Source organism: Microtus oregoni, unplaced genomic scaffold, assembly GCF_018167655.1.
Source record: "Microtus oregoni isolate MIOR12 unplaced genomic scaffold, Mior012 000003F_ref0000135, whole genome shotgun sequence".
Taxonomy (NCBI): Eukaryota; Metazoa; Chordata; class Mammalia; order Rodentia; family Cricetidae; genus Microtus; species Microtus oregoni.
In genome coordinates, this window is record NW_024543062.1 from 30692582 (window position 1) to 30717794 (window position 25213).

General features: G+C 48.6%; 1 protein-coding gene across 1 annotated transcript; it reads left to right on the forward strand.

The window, feature by feature from the left end:
- The first annotated feature begins 8450 nt into the window (after positions 1-8450).
- Positions 8451-23475, forward strand: Mlec (malectin). The gene is made up of 5 exons (XM_041646673.1): positions 8451-8841; positions 15852-16030; positions 16503-16679; positions 16761-16818; positions 18231-23475. Exons 1-5 carry the CDS (start codon positions 8616-8618, stop codon positions 18458-18460), a joined length of 870 nt encoding a protein of 289 aa, XP_041502607.1. The 5' UTR covers positions 8451-8615; the 3' UTR covers positions 18461-23475.
- Positions 23476-25213: the final 1738 nt, after the last annotated feature.

Genomic DNA, 25213 nt, shown 5'->3' on the forward strand with positions numbered 1-25213 from the left:
TTACCTGAGCTCCTAAGAGACTACTGTGGTTAGCTGAGCAGCTGCCCCAAATACAACCTGGTCCTTTGTTTCTTGACAGAGTCTCTAGTTGGCCTTTCACTAGGAGAAGAACAACCTTGAATTTTTGTAAAAAATTATTTGATTTTTAAGTACAGGTGTTTTGCCAGCATGTATGCCTGTGCACTGTGTTTGTTCCTGGTGCCCAGGGACCCAGAAGAGGGGGTTGGATGCTCTGGAACTGGAGTTACCAGACAATGATAACCTTCCATGTGGGTGCTGGAATGGAACCCAGGTCCTCTGGAAAAGCAGTCAGTGCGTTTAGCCACTGAGTCATCTCTCCAGCTCTGGTCATCACTTTGATCCTTCACCCCTGGATGCCGGCGTGCTGGTGTTACTGGAGAACATTATGGCCCCTGGTTTATGCAGGGCTGAAGGGCAAAGCCAGGGCTTCACCATACAAAGCAAGCATTCTACCAACGGAGCCAGGTCTCCAGCCCCCTTATTCCCTCTGACACAGGGGACAGGAGAGACACGGATGCGTACGAAGAGGGTAAGTACTGGAAAATCACCGGGTAGGGCAGTCCCACCTCCTGACTTCCGGGAGATTTCAGGCGGCTGTGGGAGACAGGTATGGTGGAAGCATGTTCCCGTATGACTACAGAGCATGATCCTGCAATGAAGGAAGCATACGCAGACCCTAAGCAGGGCATACGGAAGCCTGGCCTGCTCTAGGGAGGTGAGAAATACCTCCTTAGGAAGTGATGTCAAGAGCTTTGCCCTGGAGGAAATCCAGAGTGTCCACACAGCTGGCTAGAACCGCTGAGAGGGACAGCAGCTGTGTAGCAGTCAGGCCTTGGACTTGTTTACCGGGTAGCATTGGGTAGTGGTGTGCCCTCTTCGCACTTGTTTCCTCCAGTTTCTGTGAGGCTGGGAAAGAACAAGGCTAGTGCACACTAGGGGTTGGCTCGTGTATCCTTAGGGACCGTCATTTGCCGACTGCCATGGAACTGTGGCACCTGGCAGTGTGGCACACTGAATCAGTTTCCACAGCTGATGGGCTGAAGGACCCCAAAGGAGATCTTTGTGAGGAGCTGTCTAGAGTCTCGGGAAGGCTTGGTGCACACTTGGGTGGCTGTATGGGTATGGCTAGCGTCCTCCATACCTTTGTCTCCCCACCTCAGCACGCTAAAGAATCACTTCAAGAGGGGTAGGGGGTGGTGCAGGCCTTTAATCCCAGTACTCTGCAGGCAGAGGCAGGAGGATCTCTGTGAGTTTGAGGTCAGCCTGGTCTACAGAGTGAATTCTAGGATAGCCAGATACACAAAGAAACTCTGTCTTGAAAAAAACCACATTTTTAAAAATTAATTTATTTATTTATTGTGTGTGGCGGGGAGGGTATTGTATGAAGGTCAGAGGATAACTTTCGGGAGTCAGTTTTCTTCCACCATGTGGTTCCTGGTCCTCAAACTCGAGCTGTTGGGCTTGGAAGCAAGAACTTTTACCCACCGAGTCATCTCACTGGCCTAGGTCACAGATCTGGACCCACCTCTGATTCTGATGCCATGTTTGGGGTGAGGTCCATGATTTTCCATCCTTAACACGACCTCAGGAGATTCTGATGCTCATGGTCTGTGGCCCACAGAACTCCATGGTAAGTTCCAGATACACGTGCACTGGTGTGTTTCCAAGCATGTGTGAGAACATGAGAGCATGGAGGTAGATGGAGCATTCTGTGCCCCCCCCCCCCCAACGTCACAGCAGAGGGAGGATACTTGTTCTCAGACCTGCAGGAAACGTGGGAAGGCCTGTGGGCCCCAGCCAGATGCCTGGGTAATCCACATGTCCCAGAGGCCAGCAGGGCTGAGAGCTCTAAATTCTAATAATCCAATTCTGAGACTAAGCCCTTGGCTCTGTGCCCCACTAGGCAGGCCTACAGCCCTGCTTTTCCTATCCTGGCTTAGCTCTGCTCAGGGACTCCAGATGTGTGCTTTACAGAAAGCTGGTCGCTCAATTAGAAGAGAAAGGGCCTCTGTAGATAGCTCTGTCAGCCGGCGGGGGAGCCCTCCAGAAACCCTCCCAGGAGTGAGTGGAGCAAACCTTAAGCTAGGGTTCTTCCATACCTCTGAACACCACAGACACAGCAGATGTGATAAAGGAACTTGAGGACGCAGTCAGGCCTAGCAGAAAGGTCTGCGCATACTCAGACAAGGGGCAGGACTCCTGTCTCCTCTGATGCCTGGGGCTCCCGCCTTACATCTTGGCTTTTCCCACCCATAGGATCTTTAAAGACTAGGTAGGGTTCCATGACTTCTAGAACCAAGATGAATTTCTCTAGACAAGACCTCAGAGCACTCCCTCCCTGTGGGAGCTCCAAGTGTCACCTCAGCATGAACCTATAATCCGAGCACTCAGGAAATGGGGCTGGGAGGATTGTGAAATGGAGGCCAGCCTGAGCAATCACACCCATATACACCCCCACCCTCACCACCACCACCACAACACACTCCAAATAAATAACTAAAATGTAATTTCAAAATTAAAAAAGAAGCTGCTAGGGTGTGGCTTAGTGGTTAGAGTGCTCCTTTGCCATTCACAGAGGCCACAGGATCAGGGATTGCTTCCTCACCCCCAGTTCCTCAAAGACAAAAAAGGGCACTTGCCACAGAGCCTGGAGACTTGAGTTCAATCCCTGAGACCCACGTGGTGGCAGGAGGGAACTGACTCCTGAAAGATCTCTGAGCACCCCGTGTATGTGAGATGGCACCCCCTCAAATGAATAAATGCTTAAACAAACAAAAAATATGACCTAAAAACAAGCAAAAAAATTATAAAATAAAGGGCATAAGTTAAAAACATAGTAAAAATGAAGATGAACTGGGAGAGCTGGTGCACGCCTTTAATCCCAGCATTTGGGAGGCAGAGGCAGGAGGATCTCTGCGTATGAGGCCAGCCTGGTCTACAAAGTGAGTTCCAGAACCATTAAGGCTACACTGAGAAAACCTGTCTCAAAATTCCCCCCCCCCAAAGATCTTGTTTTATGCATACGAGTGTTTGCCTGCATGTATGCATGTCTGTGCAGTACGTGGATGCTGGGTACCATCAGAGAGAGGTCAGAAGAGGGCATTGCATCCCCTAGGACTGGAGTTAGAGAGGGTTATGAGCCACCACGTGACTTCTGGGAACCAAATCCAGATACTCTGCAAGAGCAGTAAACACTCTTAACCTCTCTCCAGCCCCAATTTTTAAATTTTTTAAATTATATGTATGTGTGTGCATGGGGAGGGGATGGGGATGTCCATGCAAGCATGAGTGCTGTGCCCACATGGTCCAGAAGAGGGCATCAGACTCCCTGAAGCTAGAGTTACAGTTGGTTACCTGCTGCTGCCTTACCTGCCTGGGAGCTGTCCACTGCCTGCTCACCTCTCCAGCCCCAGGGGGATTAACATCTGCACAGGAACCTCCTTTTGACTAAAACAAGACAATCAGCTCGAATCCGGATCTACCTTGATTATCTGGAAGTGGCTGCCAGTGCCTTGGCCCTGGTCCTGCTGTGCCTGGCAGGCTCGGGTCGCACACCTACGCTGTCACCTGCTCTTGCTTTCAGCGGCCGAGCTGAGCACAGACTTCTGAGTGTTGGTAGAAATGTAGGGTGTGGCTCAAGTCCTTCACACATACAGTTAGCTCTCTCTCCTGGAATTTTCTCTGAGCTAGGCTTAAAGGTCTCCTCCCTCTTGACTTGGAGGTACTGGACTGATGGCACAGCTTTAACCTCTCCTAGCTGGAGTGTCACATGTCACCTTAGACGCACACCAGAAAGCAAAGTATAATGGTGAACTCCTGTGCTGTGGGATGAGAGGATCACGGTTCCATGCCCACCTGGGCTGCACAGCAAGGCTGTTCCAATATACAAAGTGAAATAAACAAGATTGCCCTTGGTGCCCACGATGTAACTCTGTAGGGTGTTTACTTAGCGTTCACAGAGCCTTGGGCTCGATTCCCAGGACTCTGGAAACAGGCATGGTAGAGTATGTTTGAATTGCAGCATGTAAGAGGTAGGAGCGGGAGTTCAGAGTCATCCTCAGCTACAAGACAAGTGAGTTCTGCCTGGGATACATCATGGGGGATGTATCCTTCCTTCCTTCCTTCCTTCCTTCCCTCCTTCCTTTTTTTGGAGATAAGGTTTCTCTTTGTAATAGTCCTAGCTGTTCTGGAACTTGCTTCTGAGAATCAGGCTGACCTCAAACTCAGAGATCCACCTGCCTCTGCCTCCCGAGTACTGGGATTAAAGGTATGCGCCACCACTGCTCAGCAGGGATTCTTTCTTAAAAAAGAAAAAGAGGGGACTGGAGAGATGGCTCAGAGGTTAAGAGCATTGCCTGCGCTCTTCCAAAGGTCCTGAGTTCAATTCCCACCAACCACATGGTGGCTCACAGCCATCTGTAATGAGGTCTGGTGCCCTCTTCTGGCCTGCAGGCAAACATGCAGACAGAATATTGTATACATAATAAATTTTTTTAAAAAAAAAAGGAAAAAAGAAAGAAAAATGTCCTTGCTATTCCTGTCCCAATACAATTTGTCACTTAACACAGTAAAAAAAGCAGTTGTCTGAAGTTTTGCAGTCTGGTTAAAGATGGACTTCTCAGATGAGAACCAGGCACAGTGGAAAGTGACTTGCCCAAGGCCACCCAGACGCTTGCTTTTTCTGTCCTCCAGCTCTTTCTGAGTCATATCCTCCACAGGGAAGCAAAGGCTTGCCAGTCCGGCCTCTTTCCCCTGAAGGTGGAAACCCGGTCAAGTTTCCCACTGTTTGACTTTCCCACTGACTGGGGGCTGAGGTAGGTTCCCCTCTCTGGGTGGCTCTGATTCCTGCTCAATCCGATGTCCTAGAGGCCCAAGGTGAAAAAACTTGGCTTTGAAACCAGACCACCCACCCTGGCATCCGAGGACTGGATGGTCGACTAAGCAGCCGGCAAAGTAGCCCCCACCCACCCTGTGTTTTCCTCTTGAACTTTTATTGTGAGCTTATCCTTAGGGGGAAAAATATCCCATTAACTTAAAATAGGACAGACTTAATTAATAGCACGCTTTGTTCTCAGGATTCTTATCTGTACCGGAAGCCACACCTCTTTTCGGTTTTGTGGGTCAAGGTGAAGTTGCCTCTGGGGGCCTCCAAACAGCTGCTCCATCTTCCACTTTTGAACTCTGGTTCCCGTTGGCTTTTCCCTCCCTTGGGTAGAAGGGTTTTTCCCAACTCATTAACCTGGCCTGTTCACCAGGGCCTTTTCTACTATTAGATTGCCAGCATGACATGTTATAATTATTTCTTCTTGTATGATTAATAGCTACTGTGTACTAAATACCATTTATGAGCTAGGCCCTCTGCTAAGGGTTTCTGAAAGCCCTGCGTGTGAATATTCTAATTACATCCATCAGATGAGGAAGCTGGAACTCCCAGGTTCCACATAGCTCCAAAAACTAGAAGTGGGCTTAGAATCCTGGTCTCTGTGCCCACAAACACTGAGACTTACTGACACTCAGCAATGCACTCAGTTGACCGCAGAATGCTAGCTCGTGGGCTCGTGGACAGCTAAGGAGGTATGGGAGCTTGCTGCCATCGTCAGCTACATAGAGTTCAAGGCTGGCCTGGCTTCAGTGGGGGTTTGTCTAAAAATCAAACAAAAAGAGGGCAGCGAGCTAGCTCAGAGGGTAAAGCTGAGCCTTCGCTGCTGGGCCTGACAACCAGCGTTCCATCTCTGGGATCTGACTCCTGGAAGTTGTCCTTTGACCTCCACGCCTATGCTGTGGCACACACCTCTGTGCACCACCCACCACTAACAAATGGGTTTGGTAATTCAGAAAGCTCTTCTCATTCTCTTCACTTAAAATCTCTTTTATGTCTCACAATCTTAGGAGATAGGAACAATCATTCCTTATCACAAAGGATGAAACTGGGGCACAACAAGGAGAACCCCATCGCAAGTAACTCCCGGATGCCGGGCAGAGCTGTAAGGGCATCACATGTGGCCGCATAGGTAACTCGGATCACAACATGGGGAGATTAGAAGCTAAACATCGTTGTGTGCTTTTAGCCAAATTACTTTACCTTCCTCAACATTTTTAGTTTCTCATCCATAAAACTGGGGACATTTCCTGTTTTTCAGTTTCTTGAGGTGAGTGTGAGATGCAGACGTGTGGGAGCGGATGGCTGCTGAATCCTGCTGTCAGGGCTCTCTTGGCTACAGTCCTAACCTTGGCTTTGGATGGGTAGATGATCTTTTTCAAGTTCCCTTCCGTGTTGCCTGCATTTTTTCCACAAGAAGTGTATCTTGTATCTTGGCAAGGTAGCACAGGCCCTGTTTATTCGAAGCTACTCATCCAGAAGGCTGGATGGATGAGAAGCATGATCACAAATTTGAGGCCAGCCTAGACAACTTAGCAAGAGACAGACTCAAAGAAAATAACTGGGTGGCCAGAGAGATGGCTCAGCAGTTAAGAGGGTTAAGAGCACTGGCTGCTCTTCCAGGGGAGTTGGGTTCAGTTCCCAACAACCACATGACAGCTCATCATTGTAACTCCAGTTCCAGGGGATCCGATATTCTCATACAAATATACATGCAGGCAAATCACAATGCACATAAATAAATATTAAAAAAGAAAAGTACTGAAGTCTGGGGATGCACCTTGGGGGTCGTGCACACACAGTACTCAGCGGGACCCTAGCTTCCCCAAAGAGGACGCAGGGTGGAGAGAGAATTCTGCGAGTGGATGGTGTCATTTGCATTTTGGGTGAGCAGAGACTCAGAGAGAGAGAGGAACTGAACCCAGTTCTGTCTCACCCCTAAAGTGTAGTTCCTGTCACTCTCTGACGGTCACAGTGCAGGGGAGCTTAAAGAGAAGTTTGACCTGGGGCTAGGGAAGCCCAAGCAGGGGTTTTAATACCTGTATGTCTATGCACTGTGGACATATGATAAAAATGAAGGTCAGAAAAAGACGACCCAACCCTTGGAACTGGGTTAGCAGGTATGTGGGTGCGGGGAATTAATTGTACCCAGGTTCTCCGCAAGAGCAGCTAGTGCTCTCAACCGGTGAACCGTCTCTCCAAGCTCCTGCTTAATATTGAGACAAAAAGTCGGGCGGTGGTGGCGCACGCCTTTAATCCCAGCACTCGGGAGGCAGAGGCGGGTGGATCTCTGTGAGTTCGAAGCCAGCCTAGTCTACAGCATGAGTTCCAGGATAGGCTCCAAAGCTACAGAGAAACCATGTCTCAAAAAACCAAAAACAAAAAAGTTGAGGCAAGAACACACTCTGTGCCCCAAGCTGGCCTTTAAACTCACAGTAATCCTCCTGTTTTAACCTCCTGAGTACGAGTACTGGGGATACTGTGTCACCTGGTGTCTCCAAGCCCAGAATTGTTTAAATAAGTTCCATTTTTCCTTAACCACAATATCAAATTTAACCGGGCTTCCTATATTTTGTCGACAATGTCTGACAACCCTGATAATAGGGACAGAGTAAGTATCTACGGAACAAATGATTAACTTCCTCCACTTGGTTGTATCACAAACTTGCGGTGAAAACTCAAGACTCTCTCAGGCCGTTTTCTCAGCGTAAAAACGGGAGTTTGGGCAGACACGCTAATGGAGAAGAGCGCTTGGGAGTGCAGGACGTGGCTGGGCCAGGTAGCCCAGGTCACCAAACGGCGGTCACCACCCACGACCACTCGCACCAGCGGGGAGGAAGCCCCAACTCAACTCCTCACGGTCTTAGACCCGCCAGACACCGTCGCCAAGGAGACGCAGGCAGCCTGGAGCCCCTCCCTTAAAGGCCACGCGTTTCCGCTGCGTTGGAGCATTCTGATTGGGCAGCCCCGTGGACGCTACCACACACCACGCGCGTGCTAAGGGGTGAAGGCGGGACCTCATCCTCGTGGGACTCGTGTCCTGCCACCTGTACATGTGGCATCTCAGGGGAAGCCTGGCTCCTCTGCCTCCCACGGGGAAAAACCATTGCTCCTGCTGCTAGGTTCTGTGCTCTTGCCTTTCTGAGAGAAAAAAAAGAGGGTGATGGAAAAGACGGCAACGCCCCCTCCAGAGCCGATTCGGTCCCGAAATCTAGAGCGCCGGAAGTGCTGGCGACGTGTCAGTGCGCCCTTCTCTAAACCGTCCCCGCCCCAGGCCACCTTTCCTAGTCTGATGTGGGATTCCGGGGCGGCCTGGGCGCTGCACCCGCCACTTCCGCATGGGACCGCCGCTTCAACCGAACTCCCTCTGCGCGCGCTCCTTCTCACGCCCGGTGGTTGGGCGGGAGCCTTCTGTGGCCACGCCCCCTTTCTGAACACAGCCGCCAATAGGGGGGCTGCTCTCGACGGGGTGGTGGGTAATTAATGAGGGCCGCACTCTGATTGGCTGGAGCTCCCAGGCCGAGGGCTGGGCGGCGGGGTAGGTTGTTCCTGAGGTGGGAGGCGGCACCCGAGGCAGAGGAGGAGGCCCGAGAGCGACATGTCCCGGGTTGCTGAGGCGGAACGGTCCGTGGCGCTGTTTTACTGAGTCGGGGGCGGCCTGGGGGCCAGCCGAGGACGAGGGTCGGCAGGGGCTGCCCCCGCAGTGGTGGCCGCCATGCTGGGGCCCCGGGCAGCTGGAGCAGCCGCTGTGGCGCTTCTCCGACTGCTGCTGCTGCTGCTCTTGCCGGAGCTCCAGGATCCGGGCTTCGGCGTGGTCGGAGCCGCTGGGGCCGGACTGCCAGAGAGCGTCATTTGGGCAGTCAACGCGGGCGGCGAGGCGCATGTGGACGTGCACGGGATCCACTTCCGCAAGGACCCTCTGGAAGGCCGAGTGGGCCGAGGTGAGAGCCCCTCGGCCGAACCGTGGGATCCGGGCCTGCGAGCAGGGCGCCGCCGAGGGCCCCGAGCCCCTTCCTCTCGGTCGGCTGACCACAGCCTCGGAGCGAAGTTTCCCTCTGCAGGACCCCCAGGGACCGGGTAGTGCCCAGGGCCTAGCCCCGGCTCGAAGCTAGCAAGAGCCATCGAGGCAGAGAGTTGGCGAGAAGTTATATTTAGATCTTCCTCATCCTGCATTTCCCAGCCTCTCATCCCACCCAAAGCTGGGAAAGTAGAGACGAGAGTGGCCTTTTGCCTGGCACCTGGAGGCCTCGCAGCTTGTGGGTCATCGATGATTCCACGGCTCTGCTGTCGCGGCCATTCCCGGTAGATTCTTGCCCAACCGTAAATGGGCCGCTTTCCGTGCCCTTTCTCCCAAGAGTGGGGCTTGGTTCCTGGCCAGAATAATAGCAGGGAGTCTTCGAAGGGAATAGGCCGGGAAAGTTTGGTTGTGGCATCCCCCTCTGCCTGCTTTTGGAGTTTGTTTGCTTAAAGTAAAAGCCACCCGTTGGGTGTTGGTATATTGAAGTCTGTTCTGCGCGGGAGGCTGATGGTGCTCACCCTATGTAAGATTTGAGTGTTCCAGTGCCCCCCAGATGATCCCAACAAGTATGATTACAGCTTAGGGAGAAAATAGTCGAGACTTAACCGATGAAGCAGCAGTGATTTTTACAGAGTTATACGGTATTATGAGAATTCCTAGGCCAATATGGGTTTCTAGGCCCGGACCCAATAGACAAACTTTTATCTCTTATTTAACTAGCTGGGGCTCAGATTTCTGCACCAGGCGCTCCTGTTGTATAGGTCACCCCAATCCATTCTTTGGAGAAATCTGCTCTAGAGTCTTCTTTAAGTAGGATGGGAAAACAGGTTTAAGAAGACAATTCCTAGGATGGAGAGAAGGCTCAGTGGTTAGGAGCACTGATTGCTCTTCCAGAGGACCCAGGTCTGATTCCCAGCACCCAGAGGATGGTTCACAATGGCCTGTAACTCCAGTTTGGGGATCCAGTGCTGCCTTCTGACCTCCATGGGCTCCAGGCACACATGTGGTGTACAGAGATACATGCAGGCAAAATACCAATACACGTAAAGCTTTTTAAAACGTTAAAATTAAAAAAGGGGGTGGGGTGGGGGATTTCCTGTGTCATTTCTGGATAATGATGCTATATGCTGGGTGTCGAGGCTACCAAACTGCTGATGACGCCTATCTAGACAGCTAGGAGACAGTCTTTTCCCACAGTGTGTGCTCTTGACTTTACTGAAGGGTTCGGCTTTGTTTGTCCCAGTTTCTGTGTACGATAATCATGAGTGTGTTAGCCAGGTGTGGTGGTTCATGCCTGTAACCCCAGCATTTGGGAGGCAGCAGCAGGAGGATCCCTGAGAGTTGAAGGCCAGCCTAAATAGGGAGTTCCAGGTCATCTAGAAATCCAGGGCTACATTGTGAAAGCTTATTTAACAACAACAAAAAACAAAACCAAAAAACAGAATTTTTTTGCTTTCATACATGTGAGGGTCTTGGCACACTGGGCTGTTTTCTGAAGTCTGTGTCCTGGAATTTGTTTAGCCCTGGCATGTAGGTCCCAGGAACCAGGTTTCAGCTGAGTCAGGGCTGCAAGTTGTGGCAGCCAAGGCCAGACTTCATAGCACCTCTGTTGTAGACCGTTCTGTTTCTTCATGGTTGTGGTCAGAGCGGAAGGAACCGCTGAGGAAATAGACAGTTGGTGGACCTTGCCTCTTGAGATAATGGTGTAGTAAGGGCCTTGTGCAGATGGCTTCTTGCATTCAGATACCCATTGTCCCACTAGGTGCCCAGTACAGAGGATAAAGCTGACTAAGACTCCGGGTTCAGTCCTTAGGTACCTGCTCTTTCCCAAATTCTGCTTTTAAGCGGCTGCTGCAGGTGGTTTAGCCGTCTGACCTGGTCAACAGCCAGCAGGCTCTCTTGTCCCTGGAGGCATGAGCCCTCTGGGGTGGGGTGGGGTGGGGGGTGGGAAGTAACTGCAGCAAATACAACTACATTAGGCCTACCACACTCCATAGTGGGGTCCCATTTTTGGACACTAGCATTTGGGGCAATGTAAAACTAAAGGTCTCCTGTTGTCCAGGGCAGTCTGCTCTTCTGGGTGGGGCCGGTGGGTTTTAGTACTCACTAGGTTCCCGGGAGTAGTGCTTCCTGGCATTAGGTCTGGGACCAGATAAGTTTAGGTTCCTCTCAGCAGTCAGCTTTCAAACTTCTGTGCTTAGGAGTCAGCTCCGCTGTGGGGAGAGCAACTGTTCACACTGCCTGCCTTTCCTTCTGTGGGTCAGGGTGTGCCAGGCACTCGGAGACCTTTGTCTCACGCAGCTGTTTATCCCAATGGCAGGAGGCACCATGTGCCTCATTTCTCTCCAGTCGCTGGTAATACTGTTTGCGGCACTGAGGGAGCTCATTTTCTGCTGAATGAATCCAGGTTGCCAGGTTAGTCCAGATCAAGGTTTGGCCTGCTTTTGAACTTGCTGTTACTCTACATTTTCGCATTCTTGTAACTGAGTGGCCTAGGGCACCCAGTGGCTTATGCAAAGGCACTTCATAGTGTTTATTGAATTTAATTTCTGCCTTAGGATAGCTAGTGTTCACAGCCTGGAAAAGACACTTTATATCCCTGTGCTTCAATTCAACAGATGGAAACACCGCTATAGAAAGTGCTGTGACATACTGTACGTTCTGGGGAGTGTGTGTGGCTTTTTTTGTTGTTGGTTTGTTTTGAGACAGGGTTTCATGTCGCCCTGGTTAGCCCCAAACTTGCCTTGTAACCTGGAATAGCCTTGAACTCTGATTGTCCTGCCTTTACCTCCCAAGTGATGGAATTCCAGGCTTATACCACCAGGCCTGTTTTTCCAGGTTCTTGATTTGGTTAACTTTGGTGAGTAAACCTTACTGTTCAGCTAAGGGCACAGAGCTTGGCTTGGTTTAGGGGAAAGTCTCTCTTCTTAGGAGATCCCTGCTGGAACTTCTAGCCCCAGCCTGTCTTCCTTCCCAGCAGCACGCGTGTTAGGAACCTCTGCTGCACTGCTGTCCCGAGGAGGGTAAAGCGCCACTATCTTTTTTCTCCCTGCTTGATGACCTTTTACATGGAATTAAAAATAGGTCAGAATGTGTCTCCAGAGGGGAAAAATGCTGTCAGGTGACCTGAGCCTGTCAAGTGACTTTTGTTTAACCCTAAAGCAGACCCTTTCTTGGGCTGCTTTCTGTCTAAGGGTTTGGCCTTGAGGTGAGAGCTTGGTGGCGGGTGAGAGGGAGAGTCCACGCTGCTCTGCTTTGCTCTTGGCTGGGAGGTTTGTTTAGAATTTGGTTCCTATACTGTCTTAACAGGAATGTTTAAAGTACTGGAAGCACTTTTTTTCTCAGCTTCTTTTTTTATTTTATTTTTTTTAATTATTTATTTATTTATTATTTATACAGTATTCTGTCTGTGTGTACGCCTGCAGGCTGCAAGAGGGCACCAGACCTTATTACAGATGGTTGTGAGCCACCATGTGGTTGCTGGGAATTGAACTCAGGACCTTTGGAAGAACAGGAAAATGCTCTTAACCACTGAGCCATCTCTCCAGCCCCTTTATTTTATTTTTTGTTCATTTTCCGTACCAACCACAGTCCCCTCCCGCCCCTTCTCCCGCCCCCCTCCCTGGACTGTAAGTACTTTGCAAGTAGGGTTTCTATCTGAGCCTCCTTACCTCTGTCATTCAGAATAATTCATTAGAAACTAACCTCACTTGAAAAAGAAACGATTAAGAAAAAGTATTGAATCATCAGAAAACCTAGAAAAAGCAATCCATTTATTTGTTTTGAAACATTTTCTGTGGTCCGACCCTCCTACCTAAGCCTCCTAAGTGCTGTCCTTGCACTTTCTGTAGATCTTACCTAGAACACGTTCTGGCCTTCTCGCTCTCAACCGTAGTTTTCTAATTCATTTCATTACCTCCCTTTCCTTTTAATCCGTTTTCTTAAGACAGGAACTCGCAATGTAGTCCCGCTTGCCTGAAACCCACTCAGTAGAGCAGGCTGACCTCCAGCTCACAGCACTTTGTCTACCCTGCCTTCTGGGTCCACTCCCAGGTACTCTGTTTAGTGCTCACTGTCTGAACTGTGTGTGTTTCTGCTCAGCAGGTTGTCCTGCATGTTTATCTTTTCTTTATCTCCATGTGCAATCATCTAAGATTTTTATAGGTGTCTCATCCTCACCACAGTTCTATAGAGTGGTGATAGCCCTAATCTATAGTTGAGGAAATGGACCTAAAAGAGGCAACTAGTAGTAGGTGGCAGGGCCAGAGTTCAAATCCGGGCCTATCTCACTTTGAAACTGGGTTGAGATTTCCAAAGAGCCTGACTGCTCTGCTTAGAGCTCAGAAGTAGCAAATACAACATAGGCCGGCCCTTTGGCCTCCTTCCTTTCTGGTTAATTGTCTGAGCTGTTTTGTGCCAACTTAAGCAGTGTACTGACCGTACTTTCTTTCTGTCTTAAAGAAACCCATTTTGTGGGGGCTGGGGAGATGGCTCGGTGGTTAAGAGCACTGGATGCTCTTGCTGAGGACCTGGGTTCAATTCCCAGCACCCACATTGTAATGGTTTAAGTAAAAGGCTGCGGATCCCCAGGGGTGCAGCGACAGAAACACTGCAGGTCCCCGAATGGCGGCAGTGGGCAGCAGGCCATGAGATCCAACAGGGAGAGGCATGGTGGGTGAGAGACCTTGGCGGGGAAGCCAGTCCCATGAGGAGCTGCAGCCATGGCAGGTGAGAGACAGACGGATAGACACGCCATGCAGAGTGAGGTTGGATATTTATTTAGTGGGTTATGGAAGGGAAGGGGAGAGGGAAGAAAGGAGAAGAGCAGAGAGGCGGGGAGAAGGGGAGAAGGGAGCAAGGCAGAAGCTACCCCTTTGGGAGACAGAAAGGCTGGGCTGGAAGCAGAAGGAAGATCTGCCTGCCTCTGTGGTTGCCAAGGGGGGGGGGCTTGTCTCTTAAAGGGAGAGGTCAGACCATTACACACATGGCAACTCACAACTATCTGTAACTCTCGTTCCAGGAGATCCAACATTCAGGCATAGATGTAGGGGAAAATACCAGTGCACATGAAATAAAAATAAATAATAAAAAAAGAAACCCATTTTGCTGTCAGTATATAAATGCTAAGGAGGGAAGAAAAGTCGGGGTTTTTGTTGTTGTTGTTGTTTTTGCTACTCTATCTCAGATCTCTTAGGATAGCCACTTGGGGCTTAAAGAGAAAGCAAGTAAAGGTAACCCCAGATTGTTTAATTCTTGTTCACACGCCTGTTTTCTGAGCTGTGGAACTGAGACCGCTGCAGATAACATTGCTGTTAGCTTCTCAAGTTTTCTATTCAGTGAGGGGGAAAAGGTTCACACGTGCAAAAATTTCTGTGGATCTATAAATGAAATCTAGCTAATGTTCCAAGTTTGCTAGAGTCTTGGCCCTCCTGGGAGGAGGAAATCCTTAGCACTCAGTTGGAAGACAAATGGCCTTTTAGGTTTCATAGGTGTGTGACCTGGGGCTTTTGAGCTTGGAAAAGAGCTAGGGTGTGTTAGTTAGCCCCACATCCTTTGTAAGCGTGCTTCTTTGATTTCCTGAGGAGATACTGGGAGAAGAGTCTGAAGACAAAATTACAATGAGTTTCCTGTTCCATTGTCTCAAGAGTGCATCTGATCACAAGGCTAATGTCACTTACAGGAACTGTTAACAGTTATGTTTATTTTTTTGAGGGCTTGACCTTAGCCATTGGGTCTTTTAGTTCATCTTTCACCTTTTGTCGGATCTTCTCCTTTGAAATGATGGTGATTTTGGAGGCTAGAGCTCCTAGGAGTGAGTCAGATGAGTTACACGATCAGGGTGGTGTGGCCAAGGCTGCCACTTCAGCTCTCTCAGAGGATTTGGCTGCCAAATATCTTTAGGGTCATCATATTCAAGTAGAAGACAATCTTATTTAGTTCGTGTTGTCTGTAATTTGGGAAGGTTTTATGAACTCTGGGAAGTCTCATTGTATGTGTAGGCTAAAGGAGCCCAATTGTTCTCCTCAGGATGCATGAGTGTTCATCTCTTGGGACTGGAGGGTGGTCTATCTATGGAAAGACTCTAGTTTGTTATGTGGAAAAACATTCATTTGTAAATCGCCACCAAGTGGACTGAGCTGGAGAGGGTTTCCTTTACCCTTGTCAGTCTGTGAAATGGAAAGGTGGCTTCTTGAGATTTGAGCATCTTGAGGCAGACTGTTGCACAGGATGCAGTGGTCCTCAGCGAGCCTGGCTGGTGTGGCTGCTGCTGTACTTTAGTCTCATTTCTTGGGAACCGTACCAAGTGGCTGCTGAACTGGTGCTCTGGGAAGTAAGGTAGTTGTGTCAAGAGGAAGTTGTAGAGCACCCTCCCCTCTCTTGTGAGCCTTTTTTTCTTTGCCAACTTAGGAACTTTTTAAATAAAAATTCTGAAAAAGACCAAAAAAAAAAAAGTACAGCTAGTATGTTATTTATAGCAGAGACAATGAAGAATGACTTTCCTGGCCAGACGACTTGTTTGGTTTAAACTGAGACAAACGCACTTGAGCTGGTTAGAGTTGCTGGTGTCCCCTGGATTCGGGAAGTGTTCTCTGAAGGTCTCCTTCTCGGGGAACTTTGCAGCATTTCATTCCCTTTACATTGTGAACAGATTCATTCGTCTCTGTCCTTTTCCAGCAGGCCCAGGAAGTGATTTTAGTGTGCTGTTGAGTCTTGGGGTGATTGCTGTTTAGTTTCTTTAATGTTACTCTTCTATGTCAGTTGCTGTCTGATTCTTGTCTTTGTGTTAACACTTTGGAACCAGATGCAAAGGGAGTGTGCCTTGGACTGGGAGAGTGGAGAGTTCCTAGTTAGCATTGCTCTGGAAACGCCATGCCTCTTGTGATTCTGGGGGATCTCTACTCTTTATGTCTTTCTCTTTGTGTTTGTCCCCAGCCTCAGACTATGGCATGAAACTGCCCATCCTGCGTTCCAACCCCGAGGACCAGATCCTGTATCAAACAGAGCGGTACAATGAGGAGACCTTCGGCTACGAAGTACCCATCAAGGAAGAGGGGGACTACGTGCTGGTGTTGAAATTTGCTGAGGTCTATTTTGCACAGTCTCAGCAGAAGGTGAGGCGTGCTCAGGCCCCTGCTTGACCAGTGGCACATTGCTGCTTTTGAGCAGTTGGGTACTCTGACGCCAGAGCAGAGGCCTGTGAACCTTCTCAGAAGGAAGGAACAATGAGCTCTGAGGAAAAGTTGGATCCTCCCACCCTAGAGAAGCTGTGTCCCCTTGCCCATTGGCTGTTACCTGTCTTGTATTGGTAACAAAATTGATCCTTTTAGGAGCCTTCTGCTTACTTCCCCCTAGATTCCCTCCCTAATACCCTCTTTCCCTGGTGCTTTCCTATCAATGCCTCCTTTCTCCCCATGATGCAGTAAAGAACCATGATTTTGACTTGGCTGAGGTGAAGGACTGCAGCTACCTTGGAGTATATCCAGAGCCAGAACTTATGAAAGCCAAGCAGGTGCATAATGTCTAATTCCTAAAGGGATGTGAGCTGATGATGTTGACATTTTTTTTTTCTCCTGATTCTGGAAGGTATTTGATGTCCGATTAAATGGCCATGTTGTGGTGAAGGACTTAGACATCTTTGATCGTGTTGGGCACAGCACAGCTCATGATGAAATCATCCCCATGAGCATCAGGAAGGGGAAGCTGAGTGTCCACGGGGAGGTGTCTACCTTTACAGGGAAGCTCTACATTGAGTTTGTCAAGGTAACAGTCCCTGTGCTGGACATCTGAGGGACGGGATGATGTTTGCTGCCACATGGCTGACTGTGCTTTTCCGTTTCCTAGGGGTACTATGACAATCCCAAAGTCTGTGCACTCTACATCATGGCTGGGACAGTGGATGGTAAGTTAGAATTTTTGTTTGTTTGTTTGTTTGTTTTGTTTTGTTTTTAAAGACAGGGTTTCTCTGTAGCTTTGGAGCCTGTCCTGGAACTAACTCTTGTAGACCAGGCTGGCCTCGAACTCACAAAGATTCGCCTGCCTCTGCCTCCCAAGTGCTGGGATTAAAGGCGTGCGCCACCACCGCCCGGCCATAAGTTAGAATTTTTACCTTCTGCTTCTTGACTTGTGCTAAAGGATATGATTGAGGAAAGCTTGATATAGTTTAGCTGGTCATTATTTTGGAAATATTGAAAGCCAAATTATAGGGAATGCAAAGTCAAGTGGATAAGACAAAGTATTGCTTGATGGTGGCCACAAGGATTAAAGTCATATCTGTGTTCATTTCTTCCTGCTACTGTTTAATCAACTGTTGGCCTTTCACACACACAGAGAAAGAGACAGAGAAAAAATAAATGTACTAGAATTTTCAGAAATGTGCCTAAATTCCATTTAGGGAGTGGTCTCTATTCTTTTGGAGAAAAAAATAAAAGTAGGAGTCCCCTTGGATGTTGGTGTGTATTGCTATACTATGCTCAGATAAAGTTGATTTGTTAATGTCTCCTTGGCCTTGCAGCTCAGCTCTATATATGTCATGCTCAGGATTTAGGTTACCCTGGCCACCAGCCTCTCGGGCTGATTTTTGCAGAGAAAGTTTGTATCTTACTCATTTTTCTTCCACATCTTTTTTCTGTGCTGTTTCTCTTCTTGAATATATAGAAAGTCTTCCTTATTTTTTTAGACTTTTTTTAAATTTGTGTTTGTTATATATGCATCTCATGTGTGCAGTGTTCTCAGAGCTCAGAAGAGAAACTGGAATTGTAATTATGAATGGCTGTGAGTCACCATGTGGTGCTGGGAACTGAACCCTGGTCTTCTGCAAGAGGAGCAGGTGTTCTTAACCTTGGAGCTGTCCTTTTAACATACCCACCGCACTCCCCAGGGCTGGTGTGACTTCTAGGAAGGTGATACTTCACCCCGGGACCATTTGAGTTCCTTAGGAGGAATCAGGACTGGAGCCAAAGCCCGGTGGGTCAGTCCTTCAGTGGCTTAGAGAAGGAAGAAAGGGTCTGAAATAAGTTTTAGATGTTAGGTCACTGACCATACCTAGTGTGGACCTCATGGAGCTTTGAAGTGAGACAGGAGAGGGAGATAGCCTCCCTCTGGGGAAGGCCCTGTATTACTTTTTTAGTTAAATCTGAATATGACTATGGTGCCTGTGTTCTACTATTTAAGTTAGAGACAGTTTCTGCTCCTTCCTGTAAGGACTGCCGAGGTCACAGGGATCTGTCTTCTGTGGCTCATTCATTGCTTTGAATAGTCTCATAGATGCTGTGGGTCTTAGTATACTTAAAAGGTATTTTTTTTTTCTTTTAGATGTACCCAAACTGCAGCCTCATCCAGGATTGGAGAAGAAAGAAGAAGAGGAAGAAGAAGAAGAATATGATGAGGGGTCTAATCTCAAAAGACAGACCAACAAGAACAGGGTGCAGTCAGGCCCCCGCACACCTAACCCCTATGCCTCGGACAACAGCAGCCTCATGTTTCCCATTCTGGTGGCCTTCGGAGTGTTCATTCCAACCCTCTTCTGCCTCTGCCGGTTGTGAGAACAAATGGCCATCCTCAGCAGGGTAGTGGTGGCATGTGAAGGAAACCAAACATGGCGGTTTCTGTATTGACAGTGTTTAGCAAAACGAAAAACAAACAAAACACACACACACACACACAAATGAAAAGAGATAAGAAGAAGCAGAAGGAGTGGGGAACAGCCCCACCTACCACTGGTCCCAGAGCTGCTCAGTCGTACTCTTTGTGGCTGGCCCCAGCTTTCTTTTCTCTGGGGTACGTAAGTGAGTGGATCCTTCCTCTCCAAGGATCCTTTTTACATACCTAGTAGGAAGGACTCTGAACTCAGAGCAGTCATGGTTGTTGTTTTTAGGTTAGACATTAGCAGGAAAATGTCATATAACCTGGAAAGTTATAACCATACTGGGAATTGATTGTGTTCTGAATTTATGTCTGATGTGATTTCAGAAGTCATGGTATTCAAAGTATGTATGTGGAGGTAAATAAGTTGGATGGTAAAGACAAAGGAAAAGGGGAAGAATTGGAAAAAAGAGTGAGCACTTCTTTACTTGGAAATCTTTCTGGGTTAATCTTTTGATGGCTCCACCTTAAGTTTCTTCATTGTCATTTCTCATCTCCTTGACGTGTGCCAGTTAGAGGACTGTCTGGTATCCAAGACGACTAGTGTATGTCAGGTCCTCAAATTGCCTACAACTTGTTGCCACAACAGATCATTTTGTTTTCAGTGCCTGTTGAGGACTGGTTCTTGATTTTACTCTTATTCTGGTTCATTTGAAATCTCTTTCCAATTCTCACTCTCAATTATAGAGCTAAGTTATTGTCAAAATGGGCAGGAGACTGAAGATTCGAGTTCTGTTTGCTTGAGTGTCTTACCCTCCACCACCTCACCTTGTTGGTACCCTCCTTCCCTGAATCCCTGAGCCAGCAGCCAGGAGGACCTGACCCAGCAGCTCTTACTGGCCCCTCCATAGGGCCTTGCTGCCAGGGGACAGGGATGCTTTCCAGCCTGCAGCAACAGAACACTTGACCTTAACAGTCTCTTCTGGTCTTTGGATTAGAAAAGGCTTATGTTCACAACCTCAGAGACTTGAGCCCTGTAAGTGACTGACCACTGTTCAGAATGTCCAGAATTTAATGTTCATTTATCCCTGTGTCTTCTGTCCTACATCAGCTAGTTTGGGTTTATGCCCAGAGTCACCCCAAAGAACCAAGACTGGCTGCACCAGCCCGGCTGTTTTCCTCATTGGTCATAATCGATGCTTTACCACCCTTTCAGCCGCCTAGCAAGGAGCAGTCACGATCTTCTTGCCCGGGGACTGAAAGACTCCTAGTCAGCCGTGGTTCTGGAGGCTCTGAATGTCTAACTTTAGCATCAAAGTGTCTGTCTCAGATTCCCAGTAAACACTCTGTAGGGATGAAGTTTCCTTGTTACCCAGCTTTTGATCACCTTCATCTATTTGTCAGTTGACAACAGTGAGGACAACCCGGCTAAACTAAAAGGGATTTTCTAGGTCAGAGGCAGCAGGATTTGTGAGTTGGAACAGTATAGAATCTCTATACTCTATATGGCCTGGCCCATATTTCTAGAATGTGTTTAAATTTTAAGTCTGCCTTATCAAATATTTGAACTGTGTGACAAAGTAAGTACCTCTTGGGCTCATATTCTTACTTTGGCTCCTAATGATGACTCCAGGCCCGCATCTAGCCATTTGAGAACTATTTTCTCTGTGGCTTAGGCTCGCCCCAGGGTACTGAGTTGGCAGCTGGATGGCGATGGCCTGAGGTTGCTGTCAGGAGCACTTCCTGGAGTGCTTCCAAAGGTCATTCTACAGGATGAGGTACTGCTATGGTCTTGGGGACCAACTGCTTAGAGCAACGTATGTCCTGACTAATTAGGCTTCTGACAGTGACTTTGGTTCCTGGTCCATCACTGTTTATAAACCTGTGGGCCACTGTCAGCAGAGTAAACAAAATGAAGGAGAACAGCAGCCTCCATGTTGCCTTGTTTGCCTGGGTTTCTGAGAAAGGGTCAGGGAGGTCCTGCCTCCTCACCCCATCTTATCCCTTTGGTGACTCAGAGCCTCAGAAGGAAACCCTGACTCCTGGGGCCATTTCCTAATGGTACTGTAAGCCAAGCAGCTCTACTTCTGCCTCTGTTTCCAAGCCCACCCCTTCCCGTAGGGATAGGGACGGGTGCTTTCCTCTCTAGTTGTGTCCAAACGGAAGGAACATCTTTCTGTAGCTAACAAAAACTAAAAAGGGAAGTGAGGAAACAGCAGAGAAGGAATATGGTGGGGGCTGGGGTAGAGTCCCCTGAGCCAAGCCTGCCCAGCTAATAAGAGCTGCTTAGGGCTGGCCACAGCCAGCTCATAATGTTGAACTTGAAAGCTTTTTTCCCCCTCCAAGATGATGTAGGTACATGAGGTTTAGGTTAAAGGGGTGGGGTGGGGTCATGCTTTATTTTTATTTTTGTATTGTATGTGTCAAGAATTACTCCATTATTCATCTTGCTTTTTGCACTGTTCCCTTCTCTGTGTTTTGAGATAGTGCAAGGAGTGTGCCTGGGATTGGATGCTGTGAGTGGTACCACTTAGAGAGTTGGACAGGAGAGGCCCAGGTTTTCTGTTTGAGCTATAGTCTGACCCAGGGTTTTAGAATCCACTAGTCCAGCTGGCAGAGGTAAAGATAGGGACAGACAGCTTCTTTTTGCCCAAAGGATGGTCCTCTTAACATTTGTGGGAGGAGCAAGCAAGGCCAGTTGGGTAGAGCCTGCAGGTCCAGTGTGGTTTAGTCAGGCCAGCTGGCCTCTGAGTTGCTTCAGGTCTTATTCAAACTATCTTAAACATTGTGCCAATAACTGATTTGTGGGATTCATGTCTCCCAAACCAACTCTATTCTTCTGGAAGTCTCCACTTCTAATGAGAAGCTGCTCAGTGGATACCCATAGTTCTGATGGTTAAAAGATAGTCTTCACAAACCCATGGTGTCAGAGGGGCCGCCTGTTGATTAAAGACGTGACCTTGTTTTCTTGCTCCTGCTGACTAGGAGATCCCAGGGTCATGTGAGTGAGCCTTGATGAGGCTGGTAAAGTTTGTGTTGTCTGATGCCCGTGTTCTGTGCCTGGAGCAGTTTTAGAACTGTGGTCTGACTCCTTTGCTTTTGTTGAGAAGCTTCTGTTTTAAGGAATTTCTCTTGTTCTGTCCTCAGCCTCCCCTGGAAAGGCCTGGCCCTGGTCTAGACTCTTAGCTGAGAATCTGAGAAAATGGCAGCAGTACCCTTTCTTTTAGCACTCAGATCCCCCCCTTAGAAACTGGCTCACCTGGAGGAGTCCAGGGAGGCATCAGTAGGTTCTCTCCCTCCCTGGAAACTGGGGAAGGACCCACCCCGGTTAGCACAGTGCCTTTTTCTCCCCTGCTCTGAGTCAGGTGGGCATCCCTAACCCTCTATAGATTCAGGCCTGGGCAGGGGTCCTACAGTCCCTGCCATGGGGCTGTTTCCCTATCTCTCCCTTTTCTTGCTGGCTACGCAGACATGATTTCAGTGTCTTCTTGCCTTGAGGAACCTTAATGGAATGGTGGCCACATGTGACACTTCTCTGTGACTATAAGGACCTAGGAGAACAGGTGAGCTTCTCAAGTGAGAGACTAACAGATGCTCCTGCTATTAAAAGACAAAGCTAGGGAGGCTACTTTGGGCCTCCTGTTGTGGCCTCTGAAGAAGGCGACTCTCAGGTACTGACTGAGAGTACATACACAGGAGCAAAACCACAGACACCTAGGATCTGCTCAGAGATCGCAGAAGAACTCGGTCTCTCTTCTAGGGAAGATGTAATTAGGGGTCAGAGTGTGCTAAGAAAATTGCAAAGAAGCCTTATTGCCCACACCAGAGAGCTCAGGGTGACTTTCTCTTCGGACTTCTCAAGCAAGGGCTAGATTTCTTCATAATGATAGAAGACTACCTTGGCACTGGTGGTCAGCTGCCTAGGGAGGCCTGGTTTCTTTGTACGTGTGTGGCTTGCTGCCGATCTGGTCTGTCCTTCCCCACCTGCTTTTGCTTCGTTTGCTCTGGGTGGTGAGATCATCTTGCTAAGAGCAGATTTGGGGGCTGACTCGGCTGGCAGGAAAAGAACAGAGTGGATTTCTTGAGATGGGTTCCTCTCAGGAGTGTAAAAACAAGGGGCTGCGATTGTGCTGGCAGCCAGGGAAACAGTAGTGCCTGTTGCAGTTGGCAGAGAGGGCCTTGGCACGCTTGCATCCATCTTGTGCGATGGGAGCACATAGCATCGGGAGAAGCAGAACTCCATCCTCACCTCTATTTTGAGCTTAGTGCTTTATTTGGGTATGAGGAAAAACAACAACAAACTGAAGTGTGCTTTCCGTCCTTTCAAAGGACAACTGTCAGGAAAGGAGAGCTAAGGTGCCAGGTGGGAGGGGAGACTTGGCAAGGAGAGATGGCGTGGCAAAATCAGGAAAAGAGACATTCTTGACTCTGCTTTTCCCTGGTGTGCCACGATCCAGGGAATGAAAAGAAATTTGACCCTGGATTAGTTAACCTTTGCTGGAGTTAAAGAACATTGCCTTTCCACAAAGTCCTCCTGGGATAGGATGGCTCTCCATTCTAAGCTCAAGGCAGTCTCTTCAGCCACTGTTGGCCCAACCTGGCTTGTTAGGAAACTAGCTCCGCTGCTCAGTATTGGACCTGGCTGCTTTGTGTGAACCAAGTATTGGAGAAAAAGCATCAAATCCTTAGTAGCTCCTGTAGCTCCTGTTCCTTCCCATCTTTTCCTGCGAGGGCAGGCTGACTCTGTGGCCACACCATGCATATAGAGCAGTGCACACCAAGGTGTACTCGAGGGGCTTTGAACCTGCTGGCCAGGGAAGCAGTAGGGGTGGATAGAGCTGTCTTTCCTTCTGGGCTGTCTCCATCAGTCTCTGCCCCTTCCGTGCCCCACCCTACTCCCACCAAAAAGTTTAAAAAATCAGGATGTTTTTCACTGTCCATTGCTTTGTGTTTTAATAAACAATTTGCAGTGATACTCGGTGTTGAGATTGGACTTTAACTCACAGAAACGTGGTGGGAGCACTGTGGCAGCGCTCGCTGTCATCCCGCCCTCGGGAGGCTCAGGGAGTGCAGACCATACTCCAGCCCCACCCCTGAAGACCAGGGAGATGGCTCAGTTGCCACCAAAATGGTAGCCTGAGTTTGAGCCCCAGAGTGTGGAAGGAGACCTCTGTACACATGCTGTGGCACCTCCCCAGCAGATAGGTAAACATATCCCCCAAATAATAATAGAAATAATAATAATATGGGGAAAGGAAAGGGAGACCAAGGAAGATTAAGGGAAGGATATTCTCGGGCTGGGGCTGGCAGATGTCTCAGCAAGTAAAAGCCCTCGCCACCAAGCTGAATGGCTCGACTCAGATCCTGGAGCCTGCATGGGGAAGGAGGAAAGCAGTGTCCCCACAGGTTGTCATCTGACCTCCAAACATAGACCTGCACATGCTTCCCCACTCCCACTACAGAATAATAATAATTCTTGGCCTGACTGCCTCAATCAGCATTGCACTTCAGGAAAAATCAAGTTAGTGTGTTTTGTTTGAATCTGACTGCAATACCCAGTCCTTCAGCTGCGTTTACTCCTTGTCCCTCTATTGGGAGTTGACCTACAAGTGAAACTAAAGGGTATTTCTCTTGCAGGTGGAAGACCAGAATATTGGAAGGGTTTTGTTGTTGTTGTTCTTTCCCCTTACTAAAACTTGGCAGCTATGTTTTACAGCTGTAGTACAAGGCACTCAAAATGTCAGTAATTTGCCTCAGGCTGGGTAGATGGTCAAGCTGTGGCTTAGACCCAGTCTTATCTACCATCAATGTCCATACCCTTTTTTTTTTGGGTTATACTAATTATAGCTGGATCACCAAGTGAGCCTTTCAAATGGGCTGGACACAATGCCAAACACAAACAAACGAACAGGACTCTTGATTGTTTTATTTACTTTTATATCAGGTCTCACCATGTACCCTGGCTGAGACCAGACTGACCTCTGCATGCCTCTGTTTCCTGAGTGCTGGGATTAAAAGTGTGGCAACCATGCCTAGTCCTTCATGATCACTCTCCACTGCCTTCCATTTCCCCAGAAAGCCTTCCGTTTCTCCTAACAGAAATAGAAGTTTCTGGCTTTGTGTGGCTAAGGAGGAGTTTGTCCTGCCTGCTGGGTTATCCTCTCAATGGCAGAATTCGGTACCCTGCTCTAAGAATAATGATAGTGTTGATGGAGTCTGTTCCCAGGGCCCATGGAGACTCTGGCTGAGCCTACTCAAAGGTAGGGAGGGTTCTCACTAATTCAGAGATAAATAATTTAGAGATGTTACTATTTAAGTGCCGTAACAGGAGTGACCTGCCAAATGGGGATGGGACCTGAAAAAACACCGCTCTCGGGACTTAACAGGGAGGGAAATTGTCTGACAGAAGATCTTGGGCCAAGTGCCACTGTTGGGTTGGACCACTCTGTGGGTTTAGATATTAATCTTACTTAGGAAATCAGGCTCCCGGTTGGCTGGAGCCTGTGTGTCAGACCTTCCTCCATACTTAACACACCTCACCCCCACCCCATCCTCCATAGAGGGAGAGTTAATATTCTAACACTGGAAAGTTTATTGTAGCAACAAAGAGGAGTCGAAACAAAAGGGGCGGAACACGGAGGCTCTGGAGTTGGCAATCCTAAGAGTCTTAATTTTGTTTTTTCTTAGCCATATGCAGTAGTAGCAAAAAGTAC

What these genes read in the sequence shown, in the direction of transcription:
- Mlec (XM_041646673.1), top strand. Translation starts at nt 8,616, where the DNA reads ATGCTGGGGCCCCGGGCAGCTGGAGCAGCCGCTGTGGCGCTTCTCCGA. An exon ending in TTGCACAGTCTCAGCAGAAG is followed by an intron (nt 16,031 to 16,502) that starts GTGAGGCGTGCT and finishes TGATTCTGGAAG; the next exon opens with GTATTTGATGTCCGATTAAA. An exon ending in CATGGCTGGGACAGTGGATG is followed by an intron (nt 16,819 to 18,230) that starts GTAAGTTAGAAT and finishes TTTTTCTTTTAG; the next exon opens with ATGTACCCAAACTGCAGCCT.